Raw genomic sequence first — 21,382 nt, 5'->3', positions numbered from 1 at the left:
CAGTGTCTTTGCCAAAAAAAACCCAAATGGGGTTATGCAGAGTCAGACAAGATTGAAAGGAATGAACAACAGGAGATGACATCTGAGCTGAGTCTGGAAGGATTTTGAAGATTCTAAAAGGTGAAGGTGAGAAGGGAGTTCATTGGAGGGATGATAAAAGAAGACAGTCTTTCAAAGAAAATGAAAACCGAGATGGCATACTAATTTGGAGTTATAGCTACTAGTGTAGTTTGGCTGGAATGCTAAATGCATGAAGGAATGAAACATGAAAATATGAATTGGCTGGAATTGTAACTGGGAGCCTGACTGATCATTTATACCTTTAAGAAGAAAACTGAGGAAATAAGAGCTTCCTTGGTTAAAAGGATTACAGTTCCATCTTAAGAGAAGGAGCTTCTTTTACCTTTGTTATATTCTCAGTGCTTAGCACAGTGCCTGACACATAGCTGATAGTTAATAAAGGTTGACTAATTGCCGAGCTCTGGGGCTGGAAATAGGAATTTAAAAAAAGGACTGACTAATCACCAAGGGTAAAGTATGAGCACTTCCTGGACAAAAAGAGAAAGGTACTTTCTTCTGTATAGTAAAAAAAAACCCAAAAAAACAAACAAACAAACAAACAAACAAACAAACAAAAAACTACTGGATTTTGAGTCAGAGGACCTGACTTAAAATGCTGGTTTTGCCATTGTTGGCCTATGCCATTTTATCTAAGTCACATAACAGTTTGCAACCTTATATTCAAAATGAGAGGGTTTGACTCTGTGGAAATGGAGGAGAAAGAAGGAAACAGTAAGTGGAGAAAAAAAGGAAAAAAAAAACCCTTTCCTAGTCTTTCTTTTCCATAAGATAATCGTTATATTCAGCACAAGCTCCTCCTTTTGTCCCTACTTTCCCTCTTAAACTTATTCTGACTGCTCATCAAATCACCCATTCTTCTTCTTTGTGACATTCCTCAAATGAATTTCCTCTTTCCTCCCAAGAGAATATCCCCCTACCTCTTTCTATCCCTCCTCCCAAAGTCCTTTTCTTTCTCCCCACCCTCATTTCCCTTTCCGCTATTTTGCTATCTTTAGCCCTACCATTCTTCCTCTCTCCTCTTTTTAACTTTCTCCTTCGTCCAGGATCCTCCTGTGCCTTTCTAAGTCCACCTGTCTTTCCAGATTCTAGAACCCTGGAAAGATCCCAAGTGGGATTTGGTGTCCAAGGGGAATTTGCAGGTCATCTAATTCATTTTACAAATGAGAAAACTAAGATTCCAGAAGTGATCATAAAGTTGCAAAGTAAGTAACAACGTCTGGATCTGAACCCAGATCCTGGGATACTAAAGCCAGTACTTTTCCCACAGCACCGCAAGGGAAAAGGCAGCGGTAGTATACAAACTAGACTGGACTAGACGGGATGGGAGCAGACTGGTTGCTGGGTCTGGGGCCGCCTAGGGCGCAGCAGCAGGGCGGGCGCGCTGAGGCAGGCCGGCCCCCTCCTGGGCGCGGCGGGACGCCGAGTGGAGCAGCTACCATCTGCTGGTGCGGGGCGGTGAGGAGGGGGGGAAGAAGGTTGGACGGGGGAGGGAACCGGCACCGAGGGGGGAGGTCCCAGTCAACCACTCTCCCAAGTGGCTCTTTTTCTCCCACTCCCTTTCTCTTTCCTCTCTCGCATTCTCTCAGGTGCTCCAAATAAGAGGAGAACTACAATGTGCCGCTGGTCCCTGCTGTTCCTGTGGGGTTTGCTCCCCAGCAGCGCTCCAGGGGGGACTGGTCGCAGTTACCCACACCGCGCTCTCCTGGATTGGGAGGGCAAGTACTGGTTACAATGGGGCCACGAAGGCAGCACGCTTGCCTTCCGACTGGAGGTGCAGACCCCTGGCTACGTAGGTTTGGGCTTCTCGCCCACCGGAGCGATGACTTCAGCGGACATCGTCTTGGGAGGGGTGGAGAATGGCAGTCCTTATCTTCAGGTAAGCTCTCCCTCCCCACGGGACGGGGTGGTCCCTGACTCACTACTTACGTACCTCGTGCCCTACAGTATGTATATGGGGGAGTTTGGGCGCAAGCAGCAGGAAACAGATTCTGTGTTTGTGCATTTATGTAGAAGCTGGGGATCTTCAGAGATTGACATTCAGAACCACCCCATCAGTCTTTCTAGCGTTTCTAGAGTCAGCTCATTGACAACAGAGATTATTTCTTTGTAGTATCTGCAGCACCTGGCATATAGTAGGCACTTAATAATTGCTTGTCATCAGTGAGTCACCACCTTCCGTGCGCCTCATCCCTCTCCCAAACCTCCCATTTAAGCAAGAACATCCAATCTGCCAGAGCAGTCTCAGTTTCCTCTGGGACAATACTCTAACTCTGTTGGAAAGCGCGGTTCGAAGACATAAATGAGGCTCTTGCAGGTTCCGTACTACAGCTGCCTGCATTTCCAAGAGGGCACACTACGGGTTACAGACTTCCTTTCTCTCAGTTCATTCACTGATGGCTTTCTGATTGTTGTCAATCCCTGCTTTCCATTATTCTCCAGCCCTCGAATTTGGGAATTCCGGGTCGCCTTTATTTTAGTATCTTACTAACAGTAAGCACGGGATTTGAGGTTATTCTGTCAGAGTTTGGTAGTCTCGTGCTAAAGTTTTTTCTACTTGTCACCAAAGAACTTGGGAAGCAGAGGATCATTTCGGACAATTTCCTGTCATGTGGGTCACGTTGATCGTATTAACATTCATAATGTTATCACATCTCCTAATGCATCACAGGTGGAAGATCGCGTTCTCACTACTCTTTAGTCACTTGACAGCTACTGTCTTGTCAGATTGCTCATATCTCTCTTTATGAATAGAAAAGAAAGTGTATTCTTCAGGTGACTAGAATAAATCGGGAAATCATATCATCTGAAACCATTCATTGTCTTCACCTTCAGCAACATTCCAAAATTACTTATACATTCCCTAATGATAATGTACTTAAAAGTTATTCTCTTAGTTTCTTAAGATGATTCATTAAAAATATTAGATATTAGTATGCTAATAGTTCATAGGACATCAGTTCAGAGCATTACCTGAAAAATCTGTAAATAAGATTAGTGAATATAAAACATAATTTACATTCACCTAAAAGATATTTCCAGATGTCCTTTCCAGTATGCACTCCTCAGCTCTTTCTATCCCTACTAACACATTCAGTTTTAGATAAGAAGGGATTATGATTCAAGAACACCTATTTTAGTAAAAAAAAAAAAAAAAACTAACAAAGTTAATAGTAAAAATTGCCAGCATTGTCCTATTTTTAATTTCCTACTATTTTAAAGAAGACTAATGTACCCTTCCTCTTCCCTCCCCCCCCCCCCCACCCAGGGAATTTCATCACTGTTTGAAACCTAAAAGGTAGTCTTTGGAAATAAAATGATACTTAAGAATTTCATTCTGTGAAATGTCATTGATAAACAATTTCTTCTTGTTGTTTATACACTAGCTTTTTGAACCAATTTTTTTGATCTGAAGGCATGCTTCAGCAAATGGAATGATTTGCTCTCTTATGACAAGACATAATGTCTTATTTAAATGAAACCTTTTCATTTTATTTTCTTTGGCAATGTTTTTTTTTTTTTTTTTTTTTGTTGTTGTTGTTGTTGTTTCTTTGTTTGTTTGTTTGTTTGTTTTTTTAGTTATTGCTACATCCTCCATTGGAAAGAACATAGGGAAATCTCATTATCTAGATTTACAAAACAAAGTATTCTTTAAAGATTATCTTAATATTTCTCCCTTCAAGAAAGAGACATTTTAGAGAACCCAGACAATATGATAGAAGAAAAACTAAACGTAGAATCTTGTTTTAACATGCATAAAATCCTAGTTCACATACAAGCACAATGAATTTGTATTGTGATCCCACTAAATATAGACTTTATTAATCTAAAATTCATTTCTCATAATTCTGGTATTCAACAAATGTTATATGTAGATAAATTAGCATTTTAATTTATAATTTAATTTTGTAATTCAAATAATCCTTTGACATGTAATATGAATATACAACTAGAGATCCACTCTTTTGAAATATATTTTAATTAGAAAGGAAGAGAAATTTGTTACCATCTTTTTCATATCTAATATGTTTGGTTCAAATATTAGGCTAAAGAAGATTATTTTTCCCCTGAGCTATAATGTCACTACTTTCCCTTCATTTCATAATATGGAGAAATACAATGAAATTACTTTAATCAGGCTTCCAGGAAGATGGGGAAAAGAGAATAAAGAGTATAAATAGAAACATCTTTCATTTAAGATAATTCATGGAAAACAGAATTTATGCCTTTCATTTTGTTATTCTAGGTTGAATTTAATTTTGAGCATATTTATTTTAGAATATTTTCATCAGATCCCCATTCATTTACAATTTCTTACTTATTAATTTGGATAATGGTCTTATGGCAGTATGGTAAAGTAGGAAAAGGATGGAATTTGGAATCGATCAGTCTGGATTCTTTTGAGTACTATCCTGTGACCTCACTTTTATGGGCCTCGGGCTCCTTACATATAAAAATAATGGGGTGAGACATATGCTCTCTAATGTTTCAGCTCTAAATCTCATGTTGATAAGTAGCTAAAGCTTAAAAGTTTGGGGTATGGGTCTATTAGTAATTTACTTCTGGGATTAATACTGTGCAATTATTTGCCATAATAAACTTTTCAAAGACCACTGGGAGAATATCTTCAAGCAGATTAAGGAGAAAATAGAGAGGAATATAAAATTTAAAATAATCATGACTATTCAAGGAGTGGAATTAAGTTTTTAAGGATGTCAGAAACTTAAACTGACATACCTATCCTTCATGAGTATGCCTTTAAGATTTGTCTTCCTAGTATGTTTCCCTTAGTTTTAATGCGTAAATTTGATCTTAGGGTTTGGATTTCTCCCTTTCTCCTTTTCAACTTTTGGAATTATTATTTTTTTAACAGGATCCCCTATGACCATAGACAGTAATACATTAGACTGTCAGAATAAAAAGGACAGACCCTTTTTTTTTCTTAGAATTTAAAACATTATAAAAGACTGTAGACTTAAGTATGATTTTATTCATTTATATTTACAAATTTGAGCCACTGAAAAAAAAGGGAAAGATAGCAATTGAAACCAAAGGTTAGAGATAAACTTTCTAGAATTATGAAAATCAGAATACATGTTACAGAAAAGTGTTCCAAGTCAGAAACTAATAACAGTTGATGTTGATACAGTTATAAAGTGTTTTTAAAGTTATTGTTATTACACCAACCCTGTGAGGTAGATATTAATTAACTTGCATTTATTAAATGCCTACTCTGTGCTAGACATTGTCCTGGGCACCAAGAATATAAGGACAAATTAAAGTTAGTTAAAAACAACAAATATTTATTAAATACTTACTATGTACCTCTTACAGTGCTAAGAATTAGGAATGCAAGGACAAAAAAAAATAATATTTGCCCTCAAGGGACTTCCATTCCAGCTGAGGAGATAAGTTCATATGTAGATATATGTTAATTTTTTTTTTAAATTAAGGCAAATACAAAGTAATTTTTAGGAAGCAGGGAGGAGGTGGGGAATGGAGAGAAGAGGTGAAGTTCAAGGGTTCTTATAGAAAATGGTGTTAAACCTGGAAGAAAACTAGGGATTCTAAGATACATAAGTAAAAAGAGTGTTCATTCTAGATTCATTCAAGGGGAAATGAGTATTTATTAAATGTTTTTATGTGCCATGAATTTTTTTTAAAACAAAAAGAGGAACAGCCCCTGTCCTCAAGGAGCTTGCATTTTGATGAAGGGAGATAACATAGAAAAGAGATCTGGAAAAGGGGACAATCAGTAAAGAGTAGCATAAAGAAATACAGTCAGTGTTATTTCCACAATAAATATAAAGAAATTGAGGCTTAGAAATTAAATAAGTTACCCAGAATCATGCTATGGGGACTTGAAAACCCAGTTCTTCTGATTTCAAGTTCAAAGCCATTCTTCTCACATCTCAGTCTCAGAGGTTTGGGTTCAAATCCAGGTTTTGGGACCTTGAACAGATGATGAGTTTTTGGGTGCTTATCTTTTTCATCTCTAAATTAGGGCATTTGGATAAAAGATCTCTAATGTCCCTTTCTGTTGTGAAGTTCTGTGGGCATCCATGATCTTCTGTTTGGGCTGTTCTTCATTAGTCTTCACCCTGCTGCTACTCTGTCTTTACCCTATTCATCACTTGCTATCACCTGCCTGGCCTCCTCTCATATTGCTAAACAATTGCTTGTTCTTCTACCATCTATATCCCACTCTCCCCTCTATTTCTTGAGAGTCAGTGGGTGGCCAATACCATAGTCACTCCCCCCTTACAGGAAGGGGGACTTTGCTTGTCCCATCACTTTTCAATGGTTGCTAACCACTCTTGACAGTGTGAGGCCACCTCAGACAGCAGAGTGTGGCATTTGCTTGATAGCTTGTTAAATAACTTTGTATTTTGCATTTTTGCACATTTATAGGGTTGGGAGGAGCAGTACTAAAATTTGGCATTTTATCCATTTGTCCTTCCCATTTCATGAAATTAGTCTGACAGTGTTTTAGAGAAATATATATCGGGCCATACAAGATGCATATGTTAAGATAAAAAAAAAAAGTGAGAGAAGTGTTCAGTTTATATAGTGAAGAGTATCTCCATCTAACATATTAGATACATTGCTCTAAAGCGATTTACCTTTATTACCTAGAATATGGCTAGGATTGATTCCTTTACTATCTAAAATTTAAGTGCCTAGGGGCAACCTTTATTTGATTTTTATAGTTACTCTTTAGATCCTTGTGTCAGTGAATGGGTTTAACATGCTTGCCCATGATAGATTCATGTTCTGTCCTTGTCCCCCATCCTTATGTGACACAGGGCAACCCTACCCTCAGCCAAACCACATAGCAGCTGAGAAGCCCCATTTTGAAGCAAGTAATCCACTCTGATGAATGCCTGTTTTGTGTGAGTTAGAGAAGAGAGTAGCATTGTGAGGTTTGTCTGTTGCAGTTACAAAAAAATTGATTCATCTTTACCGTGGGGCCATAAATCCTTAGTGAATGGGGAGTGAAACATATGTTATCATTTGTTACTGCCTGGCTTGTTAGCTGTCATTAAAACCAAAGCATTTCTATTATCAAAAGTAGTTTTCAGTGGCAGCTTAATTGCTCCTAGGCTGTTCACTGGGAAGTGCTTGGAATGGATTTTAAATAACAGAAAACAGGGAGCATTCTTTGTGGTTGACGATATGCTGCTTTTAAGTGCATCCCTGCCAACGGCAACAAAGAAATGTTTGGAAAGCAAATTGGAAGGCCGGCAAACCGTGAAGATGAAAAGTGTGTGCCATATTGACCGAGCTCAGCTGGTCCTTTGTTAAGAGATATTTTTAAGTCTTTGAGTAAAGCCAAAAAATTTGCAGATGACAAAAGGATCCATCCATGCTTCATGCTTTGGGGTTATTAGTAATAAGTAGACACGCTATGGTGTTTCACAATGCTCCCTCCAGCAGTATTGTTCTCTCTGGCTCAAAGAATGACTTCAAAGAACCTGATTGAAGAAAGGCAATTTAGGGAACAATGTATCTGAGTTGATACAAGTAATTGAACCGTTTTGGGAAAGCAGCAATTTCACTACTGAAAGTTGGAAGAAACCTATATGCATTTTAGAGAATGAGAAGTTGATTTTTTCCCTCTTAATTGTTGATGATACCATGAACATTTTGTTGTTCAGGAAAAGGATATAGTCTTCCATAGAATCGTGCAATATTAGAGTTGAAAGAAAATTTAGAAATTAGAAAAGTAGAGATTTAGGCAATCTGCTAAGCGTTTTACAGTATTTTCTCATTTAGAGAAATAACTCTCTCAAAATAACCTTTGTATTATTATTATCCTCTTGTTATTATGATCTTGGATGTCATCTAATCCAATATCCTTATTTTCTAAATGAAAAAAAAATTGAATAACAGCTAGAACAAGTGACTTATTTAAATTCATTCAGCTAATTAGTGGCAGTCCCATCTAGAACCAAGTTTTCTGAATTCCAGAACTTGATCTTTTTTATATTGTAGTGAAATGTGTTCTATATTATGAGAGTTTACAATATTAAAAGGGAAAAAATCTACATCTGAAACATACTGTAAAGATCAATTAGTCAGTGGTTTTCAAACTTGTTGATCTTCAGACTTCTTTACAAACTTAAAATTATTGATGACCCCAAAATATTTCTGTTTATGTGATTATACGTATCTATTTATAGTAGTAGAAGTAAATCCTAATAATTTAAAAATATTTATTTACTAATTCAATAAAATTTTAATAAACCCCATTATATGTTAACACAAATAACATGAAACAAATGTGTGTTTTTGGAAGCAAAATATTTCGTGAGAAGAGTAATGGTGTTTTATATTTTTGGAAATATCTTTTAATGGCTGGTTTAACAGGAGACAACTGGATTCTTATATCTGTTTCTGCATTCAATTCAATGTTATTTGGATAAAATATTAAAAAAAAGAAAAACGACCTTACACAGATATATAGTTGGAAAAAGGAGAAGTATTTTATTAGATTAATAATTCCTTAGTCTTATGAAAATAGTTTTGACATGAGATTGTTGAAAGAGTCTCAGGAATATGCAAGGTTCTATAAGAACTGTTGATCTAGTCCAAACCTTCATTTTATAAATGAAGGAACTGAGGCCCAGTGAATTTAAGCTACTTCTTCAAGAGTCACACAGCTAGCAGGAAAATGAAAATTCATACTAAATCTAGTGTTCTTTCTATTACATAGCATATTAACCCTTACTAGACATGAATATTTTACAATTGTAAATTGTTATATAAATATGTTATTATAAACATAAAGTGACTATAAATTAGCTACATTTTATATCTGGATGCTAGACAATAATTTGTTATCAATGAAAGAATTTTGAGAAAATGTAGAGAAGAGAACCAATAAGAGTAATTTTATTGATTTTTTTTTTCTGGGGAGATTTAAAAAAATTAATAATAGTTTTTTATTTTTAAAATACATGCAAAGATGATTTTCAACATTCACTCTTGCAAAATCTTGTGTTCCATATTTTTCTCCCCTCTTTCCCTCTACCCCTTTCCCCTAGACAGTAGGTAATCCATTATAGGTTACACATGTGCAATTCTTCTAAACATATTTCCATATTTATCATGTTGCATAAGAAAAATCAGATCAAAAAGGAAAAGAAATGAGAAAAAAACAAGCGAGAAACAACAAAAAAGGTGAAAATACTATGTTGTGATGCACATTCAGTCTCCATAGCCCTCTCTCTGGATGCAGATGGCTCTCTACATCACAAGTTTATTGGAATTGGTCTGAATCATCTCCTTACTGAAAAGAACTAAGTCCATCACAGCTGATCATCACATAATCTTGTTGTTGCTGTGTACAATGTATTCTTGATTCCCCTCAATTCATTTGGCATGAATTCATGTAAGTTTCTCCAGGCCTTTCTGAAATCATTCTGCTGATCATTTCTTACAAGCAATAATATTCCATAGCATTCATATACCATAACATATTCAGCCATTTTCCAACTGATGGGAATCCATTCAATTCTAGTTCCTTGCCATTACAAAAAGAGCTTCTAAAAACATTTTTGTACATGTGGGTCCTTTTCCTCTTTTTTATGATAAGTGATTCTATTCAGTGACCTTACTTTTAGGTATTTTAGGTCATTCTTTTAGGTTTATATATCTGAATATTTTACAGAGGAGATAATCGGTTTGATACTGCACCATTATATTCTAAGTACAACTGATAGCTAATATCTTCTTATATTTTGGGGGGGTTATTATAATTTTTTGGCAATGCCAATGCCAAGATGATTTTGTTCATAGAATCAACAAGAGTTAGGTGGATTCTTAGGGATTCTTTAGTTTTTATTCCCTTCCCCTTTTACAATATCATAAGTTCTCAGTTAGGATGATGTCTTTTCAAAATTTTGTATTTCCCCATTGCCAGTTACAGCATTTTATAGATTGCAGGTGATTAGTAAATATTTGTTCAAAAAAGTAATGGATCTAACAGATAAAGAAACCCAAGAGCAATTCAAATACTTTGTCTATGAATAATCATATAGCTATTTAGCTATAGAGTTGAGAAACCTTAACTCCTCAGAACAGCCTTTATTAAACTATACTTGTAAGTTATAGCATAAAGACAGATTCTAACTTTTTTTATAACTGTTCAAAACTCAACCAGCTTCTTTTTGTTTTTTTTTTTTAATAACTTTTTATTGACACAACCCATGCCAGGATAATTTTTTACAGCATTATCCCTTGCATTCACTTCTGTTCCGATTTTTCTCCTCCCTCCCTTCACCCCCATCCCCGGATGGTAAGCAGTCCTTTACATGTTGAATAGGTTACAGTATATCCTAGATACAATAAATGTGTGCAGAACGGAACAGTTTTCTTATTGCACAGGGAGAATTGGATTCAGAAGGTAAAAATAACCCGGGAAGAAAAACAAAAATGCAAACAGTTTATATTCATTTCCCAGTGTTCTTTCTTTGGGTGTAGCTGCTTCTGTCTATCCTTGATCAATTGAAACTGAGTTAGATCTCTTTGTCGAAGAAATCTACTTCCATCAAAATACCTTCCTCATACAGTATCATTGTTGAGGTATATAATGATCTCCTGGTTCTGCTCATTTCACTTAGCATCAGTTCATATAAGTCTCTCTAAGCCTCTCTGTATTCATCCTGATGGTCATTTCTTACAGAACAATAATATTCCATACCATTCATATGTCACAATTTATTCAGCCATTTTCCAATTGATGGGCATCCTTTCATTTTCCAGCTTCTAGCCACTACAAACAGGGCTGCCACAAACATTTTGGCACATACAAGTCCCTTTCCCTTCTTTAGTATCTCTTTGGGGTATAAGCCCAGTAGAAGCATTGCTAGATCAAAGGGTATGCACAGTTTGATAACTTTTTGAGCATAGTTCAAATTGCTCTCCCGAATGGCTGGATGTGTTCACAATTCCACCAACAATGTATCAGTGTCCCTGTTTTCCCACATCCCCTCCAACATTCCCCATTATCTTTCCCTATCATTCTAGCCAATCTGACAGGTGTGTAGTGGTATCTCAGAGTTGTCTTAATTTGCATTTCTCTGGTTAATAATAATTTGGAGCATAATTTCATATGGCTATAAATAGTTTTAATTTCTTCGTCTGAGTATTGTCTGTTCATATCCTTTGACCATTTATCAATTGGAGAATGGCTTGATTTCTTATAAATTAGAATCAATTCTCTATATATTTTGGAAATGAGGCTTTTATCAGAACCTTTGATTGTAAAAATGTTTTCCCAGTTTATTGTTTCCCTTCCAATCTTGTCTGCATTAGTTTTGTTTGTACAAAATCTTTTCAATTTGATATAATCAGAATTTTCTATTTTGTGGTCAATAGTGATCTCTAGTTCTTCTTTGGTCATAAATTCCTTCCTCTTCCACAGGTCTGAGAGGTAAACTATCCTATGCTCTTCCAATTTATTTATAATCTCATTCTTTATGCCTAGGTCATGAACCCATTTTGACCTTATCTTGGTATACGGTGTTAAGTGTGGGTCAATGCCTAGTTTCTGCCATACTAATTTCTCAAACAACTTGCTTTTCCCTTACCATTTGCCAGATATGTTTTTTAGGAAAATATTCACCTGTAGACAGGGACTAAGTCAGAATATAATAATAACAATAATAACATTGTAACAACTATGGACTTCCAGCATCGATTACAAGTTTCTGAAAGTTGTTTTTGCCAAGTTCACTACCGTATACATACTATGAAACATAACCTGGCAGGAGCTTCAAAGAACTCAATAGATGTTGAGCATAACAAGCTGTCTGCCTACAAGAAATATAATTAAGGCTTTCTCAAATCTATGTGTAAACTACATGTTCTTTCCTTTCTCTTACTATATTGTTTATATGTATGTTTAGTAAACTACAAGAGTCTAACTTTGATCTAGCTTGCCAATGACTTTTATAAAAGTTTGGTTTTTATTAGTATCTAAACTTTTTCTCTTGCTCTGTTTTATTTTCTTATCTATGATGACAAAAGATTCATAGGATAATAAGACTTAGAGCTAGAAAGGATGTTAAACATCATTTAATCTGTTTTCATTCCACAGATGAGAAATTAGTCTCAGAAAGGTTGGGCTTACCAATAATTATGTAGGAAGGAAGTAGCAGAGTTGGTGTGATAGACCTCCTTATAGATCCACTAATAATCATGCCAACATTACCTAATTTCAAGCATTCCCTGAATTCTGCATTCACTCACACTGGTGTCCTCTTCCTCTGTTCTTTCATCTCTTCACCCTCATGCAGGTACCTTCTATACTCTCTGCTTTCGAGCACCCCTTTACATCTGTCTGTCTATCTTCTATCTATATATGTTGATCTTTCTGTCTACCACATCATTTTCTATATTGTGATAATGTTGATGTATATTATAACACAGAGACTCTTAGTACAGATAGTTCTTATTTTATATAAATGGATCTTTCCATGGATTTCTATATAAAGATAAAAATTTGCCAGAGGATATAGGAAAGGAAGGAGGAAAAGCAGGACCATGAGAGCAGGAGGAAAAATACCTTGAGGTTAGCTATGTGGGAGTCTGGTCAGAATTGAGAAGAACATGAGATAGATGTTTAGGAACTAGATATGGACAGAGGAGAAAAAGAGGTGGACAAACAGGCACCAGAGACAGACATGATGTACCTGAGCATAAACAGAATTTAGACATTTAGGGGGCCTGGCAAGCATTCTGGTGGGCAGAGTGAAGCCAAGTTTTCCTCTTTCAATGCAAGAGGTTTCAAACCAAATCTGGCAGCAGCAGTGGCAGTGTCTTCATGTAGCTCCTTTTCTTTTTACTTGGAGAGCTTCTTAAGTTTTGGGGAATGTATGGAAGAGGAAGCCATAAGCACAGAAACAAAGGGTAGGAGGAAAGAGAGAAAGAGACAAAAAGAGAGGGAGAGAGAGGGGGAGAAAGACAGAGGGAGAGGGGGAGAGAGAGACAGACAGACAGATAGACAGAGAGACAGAGACAGAGATGGAGAGAGACAATGAGAGAGACAGAGACAGAAAAGAGACAGAGAAACAGAGAGAAAAGACAGAGACAAAGGGAGACAGAGACAGAGAGAAAGAAATAGAACAGTAAAATAAATACAGGTTTTGTTTTTGTTTTTTAGAATATAGCTTTCTTTCAGGATTCTTTATAATTTGCATAATATGAATTTGCATAAATTCATAATGTGAGAACTGTTCGTAAATGTCTTCCTCAATCAATGCGGCTGAAGAAATTTGTCCCTTGATGAATGACTGCCAAGAAAATAAGTCAATTACAACATCTCTTTCAGCTTAACTTCAAAACCTCTGCATTAGTGGGGGAAATAGAATGTTACGTCTTCACCCAGAATTAGAACATCACTATAATGGCAGCCTAGATGACTACACCTATGAGACTATATTACAAAATTCACTTCCTCTCCTATTGACTCCAAGATTAAAATAAGCTATTCTGAGTCGCATAGTGGTTCTCATTATGACAAAAGTCTGGTGACAATAACATAGATTTCAAAACAAGAACAGAAAATGAATTTGCCTCAAAAATTACATTTGTGAGCAAATCCTCTTTCATTTGATTCTCTTCCAGAAACCACTAGTGGTCCATCACTTTTATTGACTGTAACATCCTGAAAATTCTGGATTCTCAAGGTGGCATGTTTAGTTTTCAGCATTCTGCCAATTCTCATAGTAATCAGGCAATAGAATACATTTATCTTCCTTCAAACTTTTCACTAACCCTAATGAATATTAAAGTTGATTCATTTTACATTTGGAAAATCCTAAAACTTCACATCATCTATATAAACACATCTCTTCTTCCCCTATAAGTGCTAATGAGCATTGAAATGTCCAAATGCCACAGAAGCATAGAAAAGCAGCACTGCCTGGGGATCATGAGTCCCTAAATACTGGAATATTAACTATACAGGTAAGAAATGAGTCAGTGCTGCCCTAGTTTAAACTTTCTATTTATTTTTATATTGGAGGGAGAGAATTTCAGCTTAAAATTAATCCATTAAATGTAAGATTTAGAACTCTGAAAGATTCCCAGATAGTTTGAAATAGAGAAAAAGAATGTTTTTATTTAGTTTATGTTTGTTTCATTTTAATAACTAAAGTCCTTTGAGAAAATGTAATAATGTAGTAATGTTTAAGATTCAAAAACTGTGATACTTTTTTATTTTATTTTAATTTTTTACAAAATCTCCTATGATAGCTTTGTGGGTAAAATGTAGACTGTTTAACAATAAAAGTAGATGTAGTGTTCTTTAATCAAATTTAAAAGGGCTTGGTTCATGGATCAGTGTCAACCTAAAAGAAGTGTCATGTCAAAGGGTTCTAATCTTTTGTCTTGTTTCAGTGTTTCAGCTAACACTTTTATCAGCGACTTAGATAATGATATATAGAATATATTTACCATTTTTTAATTAAAAAAAATTGAGAGGGTTAATCACTGCTTCTGGTTGCAAAAACAAATTAAAAAAAAGTTTTGCTAGGCTTAAATGATATTAAATGATTAAATTTAATAGGAAAGCATATCAACTACATCTTTAAAAATATACTATTCAACCAGACAGGTAAGATCCATATGTTACTAGGAGATATTTAACTTGAGGAAAACTTGGAGAGGTAAGAATCGATCAATTGATTAATCAATAAACATTTATTAAGTGCCTAATAGGCATGATGGTTATCTTCAGATATTTGAAAAAAAATTTGTAAAAGGCCATTTCACATCTATATAATGTTTTAAGATTGCAAAGGGGTGTTACACTTATTTAATTTAGGCCCCTGATGTAGAACTAGCAAACATGGGTGGAAGTTATATGGAGGTAGATTTTTCACTCAGTCTAAGACTGCTCTAACATTTTGAGCTATAAAGACCTGTGGCATTCTTGTGACAGAAATTTTCAAATAGAGGTTAAATATACCATCTATCATTAGAAAGAAAATTCCTGAAAGCACTTAGGGTTCATATGTGCTTTCTCAATGAGGGGGAGGTAGGGAGGTGGCTGAAGAAGGGAGAGAATCTGGAACTCAAAAGTTTTAAAAAGAAATGTTGAAAAAAGTTTTAGATGTAACTGGAAAAATAAAATATTAAATTATTTTTAAAAGAAAAAAAAAAAGAAAGTACCCGAATGTCTCCTCTAAAATTGAAGATTTTATGATTTTATGAATATGGAAATCAGCATATTGCACTTATTCTACATGTGTAGTTAAGTAAATACACAATAAGGGAAGACAGATCTATTGAGATATGAATGAGCCTATTTGAAATAAATCTTAAATATGTTTCCATGGACAGATCTTTTTTTTTTAAAGGTTATTTTTAAAATTAGTATTTTCTAAGTAATATGTAGTATATATCATATAGATTTTGGGGGAAGAGTTATACTGTGTAACTAGATACAATTAAGTTTTAGCAGTGAGTCTTAGAGAATTCACAGAAGATACATCATTTTGATGAATTATGGAAATTCACATTCCTGTTATCTTTTACTAGTCAAAAATTTCTTCCCATTGTTGGGTGATTACTTCAATAAGTTTAAGTGCCAAAAAAAGTGAAAAAGGAAAATGTACAAAGGTAGAAGTGAATCCACTATATAAGACAGATAAAAAACTTTTGGAAGGTTTTTCATGAATTAGAAAAGACAATCTTTACAGGCTAACACCATTTAACCCATTATATTAATATCTACAACAGTATATTATTGCCTATGTGAACAAATCAAGTGAAAGAATGTTCAGGAAAGAAGTAAGGAAGGAAAGAAGGAAAACTTCTATGAAAGGAAAAGTTTTAGAATGAGGATGACTTCAGAAGCAATGTTAATGGCCCAATGTTAAAATTTAGTCCAATTCAAAAAACATTAATGATTTATTCTATGTCAGGGATTTTAAATTTTATTGAGAGTATAATAACCTGTACAAAGATAATTAAGAATGAGAAAAATTGGAGGTATCAGAATAACCTTTTCAAGTAGGCAGTACTTGAGTTGAGTTTTGAGAAAGTGAAGAGAAATCATTTTCTACATAGACATGGATGAAAGTCTGTTTAGAGGCATGTAAGTTGCATATTGAAAATCAAATCTGAGAAATAACTCAAACTTAAGTTTGAGGAACTTAAGGAAAATGAAGGAAAATCATGTGAAAAGCTAAATTAGAAGGGTTAAGTAGTAAATAATAAAATAGTAAAGTATGAAGGAGGTATGAGGTTTTAGGAGGAAGATACAATCTTATTTGGATGAAAAGTGTCCATCTTTGCCTCTCAGGTAACAAACACAGAAACACAGGGAGACAGAACAAGAGTGGGAAACAGACAGAAAAACAGACACAGAAACAAGAGAGAAAAACTGGGAGAGGAAAAGACATAGACTCACAAACAAAGATAGAATGGAAGACAGAGACATATAGACAGAAAGAAAGAGGTAAAGAGAGAGAGAGAGAGAGAGATAGAATAGAAGACAGACAGAAAGAGAGAGAGAAAGAGAGAGAACAAGAGATAGATAGATAGAGAAGAAAGACATATACATACACACCACATAGAGACATAGAGAGATAGAGTGGGACACAGACAGACAGCAGACAGACAGACAGAGAGAAAGACAGAGATACACACATACACACAGAAACAAAGACAGAGGTGGAGGGATAGAATGGGAGACAGAGACAAAAAGAAACACAGATATTCAGACAGAGAAATAGAGAAAAAGAGACACAGAGAGAGACAGACAAAGAGACAGAGGGATAGAAAGAAACAGACATGAAAGAAAAAGAGAGAAAATAATCACAATTTTATAGAAAAATGTCTGGAAAGATGAGATAGTGAGGGGTATTCATGTTAATGGAAGATATGGAAGTTGACTCAGAAAAAGAGGCTAAGAAGAAATAATAAGACAAATAGGAAAGCTATGCTAGAGCTTACAGAAGGAGGAGAAATTGTTCAGAGACAAACTCTAAAGGTAAAGGAAGATAGTAACCAAGAATAAGTCACCAGCAGTAAGGAGAACATGGATAATTTTGGAAAGAGTGGTTTCTATCATGAAATTGGGTTCACAATCATATTGAAAGGATTGGAGAACATAACAGAAATTGAGAATTGCTGAACTAAATTTTTCAAATGGTTGTTGTAATATTGTTTCTGGTTTCCCTCAAATTCCAAAAGTCTTTCAAAGAGTTTGGCTATGAAGAAGAGGACATACAGGATGATTGTGAGGGAAGTAGCAGTCACTTGAAAAGTATGCAAATCAGGAGGAAGACCTGAGTATATAAGCAGTATAGAGGGGGAAAATAAGAGAATAAATACATCCAAATTAATTCTTTTAAATCTTATGTGCAATGGACAAGTTTTATTTCAAAATTATCAGAACATAATGTCTTTTTCTTTTTATTATTATTATTATTATAGCTTTTTATTTACAAGATATATACATGGGTCATTTTTCAACATTGACCCTTGCAAAATCTTCTGTTCCAACTTTTCCCCTCCTTTCCTCTACCCCTCCCCAAGATGGCAGGTAGACCAATACATGTTAAATATGTTAAAGTATACGTTAAATACAATTTATGTATACATAAATTCATTCAGTTATTTTGCTGCACAAGAGAAGTCAGACTTAGAAATAAGGTAAAATTAATCTGAAAAGGAAATCAAAAATGCAAGTGGACAAAAACAGAGGGATTGGAAATGTTATGTTGTTGTTCACACTCCATAGTGTCTTTTTCTCAAGATTATTTGGGCCAGGCTTCATATTTCTTCCTGTATTTTCTTATACATTTATAATCACTAGAGAATTTAGGTTGATTATTATGGAATATGGTATCTAGATGATGCAATGGATACAGTATTGGGCCTAGAGTCAGGAAGTAATTTGCCTAAGTTCAAATCTGGCCTTAGACTCTAGCTGTGTGATCCTGGACAAGTCACTTAACCCTGTTTGCCTCAGTTTCCTCATCTATAAAGTGAAATAGAGAAGGAAATGGCAAACAGCTATTGTATCTTTACAAAGAAAATTTCAGGTAGGGTCTTGAAGAGTTGGACATGACTGATAAAAAATAGCTGAACAACAACAAAAGTGTAGCCAATCTCAGAACCAGGAAAACCTGGATTCAAGTCTTGTCTATGATATCTATTGGCTTGGTAACTCAGAACAAGTCACTTAACCTTTCTGTTCATCTTTTTAAAACATGAGTTGTAGAGAAAGTGCAAATGCATCAATAGAGTTTCCTAAACTTGGCATTATATATGTCATTGAAATAAACAGGACCAGTCTTTCTCTCACTCTCCCTCCCTCTCTTTTTCCCTCCCTCTTTTCTTCCTCCCCCCCCCGTCTCTCTCTCTCTCTGTCTCTCTCTCTCTCTCTGTCTCTTTCTCTATCGGTATTATGTAGCATAAGGAATAGAGTCAGGAAGACAAGTTCGAATTTTGCCCCAAATATCTACCAGATATTTGATCTCAGGAAAGTAATTTTATCCAGTTTCCTCATTTTTCAAGTGGGAATAATCTTTAAAAATCACAATAATAACACCTACCTCAAAGGTCTGTGAGTCTCAGATAAAATTTTATATATTTACATATCATATACTTACACATATACACCGTAAGTATTCTGCAAATCTTAAAGAAATTTATAAATGTTTATTGTTATAAATGTCTGTGCACAATAAAAGGTTCTCTCATTAAACCTAGAAAATTTCTGCTTTATCTGAACTACTTTTATTCAGAAAGGGTATATCTCTCCCATTGTGTCCATTTCCAAATATCAAATATTTTGAATTAAAGAGACTACTTTAATTAAAGTCAATGTGCCATATACCTATGAATCTTTCAGTAGGGATGAGAAGCTAGTAGGCCCAATTGTAGATGTGGTGTTTATGTACTTGGTTTGTAACTTGAGAATTTTTCAGGATCAAAGATTCTCTTCAGCATAAAGATATTTACTATTGTCACAGTCAATATCATCAAACTACCATTACATGCTTCATGGAAAATTGATTTTAAAACCAACAATCTTTGAAGTAATAAAGATTTTGAAATACTTGTTTTTAAAATACTACTATCTGCACCTGTTGAAGTATATGATGACAGATGGTTACATTTTTCTTAAGGTTCCTATAGCAGCTGTGCTTATATTCTCCAAGGCCCAACAGGATCTTTTCCTAGTCTTTATTACTCTCATTAGAGTTTGTATTCCATTCTACTTTTCCTAACATCAGTGAGAAAATTTTTCTAGAATTTGTATTAAAAGGAGGAAAAAGGAAGTCCGGATGTATGAAAAACAGATTAACAAGAATTCTCATTAGGCCCATAGGTAATCAAGGCTATTATTTCTTATGTTGTTTCCATGTGATAGATATCAACTATATTTCAACTTATATTAATGTCTATTTTTAGGATAGACTCCAGCCTTATATTTTATATGTCAGTTGTTGCTTTTTAAAAAATTCTTTAAAAAATAATGGACTTTTAGTAAAATATGCCATTAAAACCCATTTTAGGAATGATACTTCTATGCCATTTCAAAAAATTAAATTTTATTAAAGTATTGTCCTGGGTAATTGATGGCAATATTGCAATGGAAGATGCAATATAAAAGTATTTAAAATATATGATTTCTGAAATTGTATGATATATTATTACATATTACATATACAATTAATTTGTATCTGAAATATTTCATTCAAATTATTTCATTATTTGGTAATGTTTTCTTATATAAAGTGTGACTGTTAGGATTATTTAATTAAAGAGTCATCACTTTGAATATTGCGTATAGGTGATCTTTATCTTTTGTAACTAATTAAAATGTTGGTAGGTACTAAGTCAATTTTAATGCCATCATATTAATAACTTGAAAGTTAAAGTTCTCTTTAAAGGAAGATTTTTGAATTGTAAATACATTGGAATTGTTCTAAAAATGTCATTCTAGGGTAGAATTCATTATGAGTGTGAATTTTGTTGAGTCTAACAAAGACTAACTAAAGAAACTAAAATATTCATTCTAAATAACACTGGACTAAATTATATTAATGTGAATTTTACCAACATGGTATTAAGATATTAGAAAAACTTTGGTTAGCAGCTATTCTGAGGAAACAAACATTTTGGAGTATTTTATGAATTTATCAGTTTAGAAATAAAGGAAAAAAGAAAAATTAAATTTTATTAAAGTATTGTCCTGGGTAATTGATGGCAATATTGCAATGGAAGATGCAATATAAAAGTATTTAAAATATATGATTTCTGAAATTGTATGATATATTATTACATATTACATATTAGAAATAAAGGAAAAAAGAAAATTACAAAAAGCAAGAATAATGCAGAGCAGCTAATGATAGGCATAGACTTGGTTATATTTATCAAAATATATTTATTTTATGGGGAAAGAAGGAGTCCTATCAAATTTCTTTTATGATACAAATGTGGTGCTGATACTGAAACCAGGTAGGGTCAAAACAGAGAAAGAAAATTATAGTCCAATTTCCCTAATGAATATTGATGCAAAAATCTAAAAAAAAAAAAAATCAGTAAAGAGATTACAGCAAGTCATCCCCAGTCATACACCATGACCAAGTAGGATATATACCATACATGCACTCCTGGTTTAATATTAGGAAAACTATTAACATAATTTACTATATCAATAAATAAACTAACAAAAATCATATGATTATTTCAATAGATGCAGAAATAGCATTTGACAAAATCCAAAATCCATTCTTATTAAAAACACTAGAGAGTATAGGAATAAACTGAGTTTTTTCTTAAAATGATCAGTAGCCTCTATTTCAAACCATCAGCAAGCATCATATGCAATGGGGACAAACTAGATCCATTCCCAATAAGATTAGAAGTGAAACAAGGTTGCTCACTACAATAATAATGCTTATTATTCATTATTGTATTAGGAATGTTAGCTTTGGCAATAAGAGAAGGAAAAGAGTTTAAAGGGATTAGACTAGGTAATGAGGAAACCAAATTATTATTCTTTGCAGATGATGATGGTATACTTAGAAAATCCTAGAGAATCAACTAAAAAACTACTAGAAACAATTCACAACTTTAGCAAAGTTGCAGGATACAAAATAAGTTCACATAAATCATCAGCATTTTTTTTACATATTACCAACAAAGTCCAGCAGCAAGAGATACAAAGAGAATTTCCATTAAAATAAATGTAGATAATATTAAATATTTGGGAGTCTACCTACCAAGGAAAAGTCAGGAATTATATGAACATAACTTCAAAACACTTTCC

General features: G+C 34.2%; 1 protein-coding gene across 1 annotated transcript in view; it reads left to right on the top strand.

The window, feature by feature from the left end:
- The first annotated feature begins 1,598 nt into the window (after nucleotides 1-1,598).
- Nucleotides 1,599-21,382, top strand: part of MOXD1 (monooxygenase DBH like 1) — a 113,063-nt gene continuing 93,279 nt past the window's right edge. The window contains exon 1 of the mRNA XM_051997756.1: nucleotides 1,599-1,957. Coding sequence (XP_051853716.1) covers nucleotides 1,694-1,957 — 264 coding nt within the window. The 5' untranslated portion in view covers nucleotides 1,599-1,693. The remainder of the gene's footprint in view (nucleotides 1,958-21,382) is intronic.

Source organism: Antechinus flavipes, chromosome 4 (assembly GCF_016432865.1).
Source record: "Antechinus flavipes isolate AdamAnt ecotype Samford, QLD, Australia chromosome 4, AdamAnt_v2, whole genome shotgun sequence".
Lineage (NCBI taxonomy): Eukaryota > Metazoa > Chordata > Mammalia > Dasyuromorphia > Dasyuridae > Antechinus > Antechinus flavipes.
This window is presented reverse-complemented; position numbering and strand designations above follow the sequence as displayed.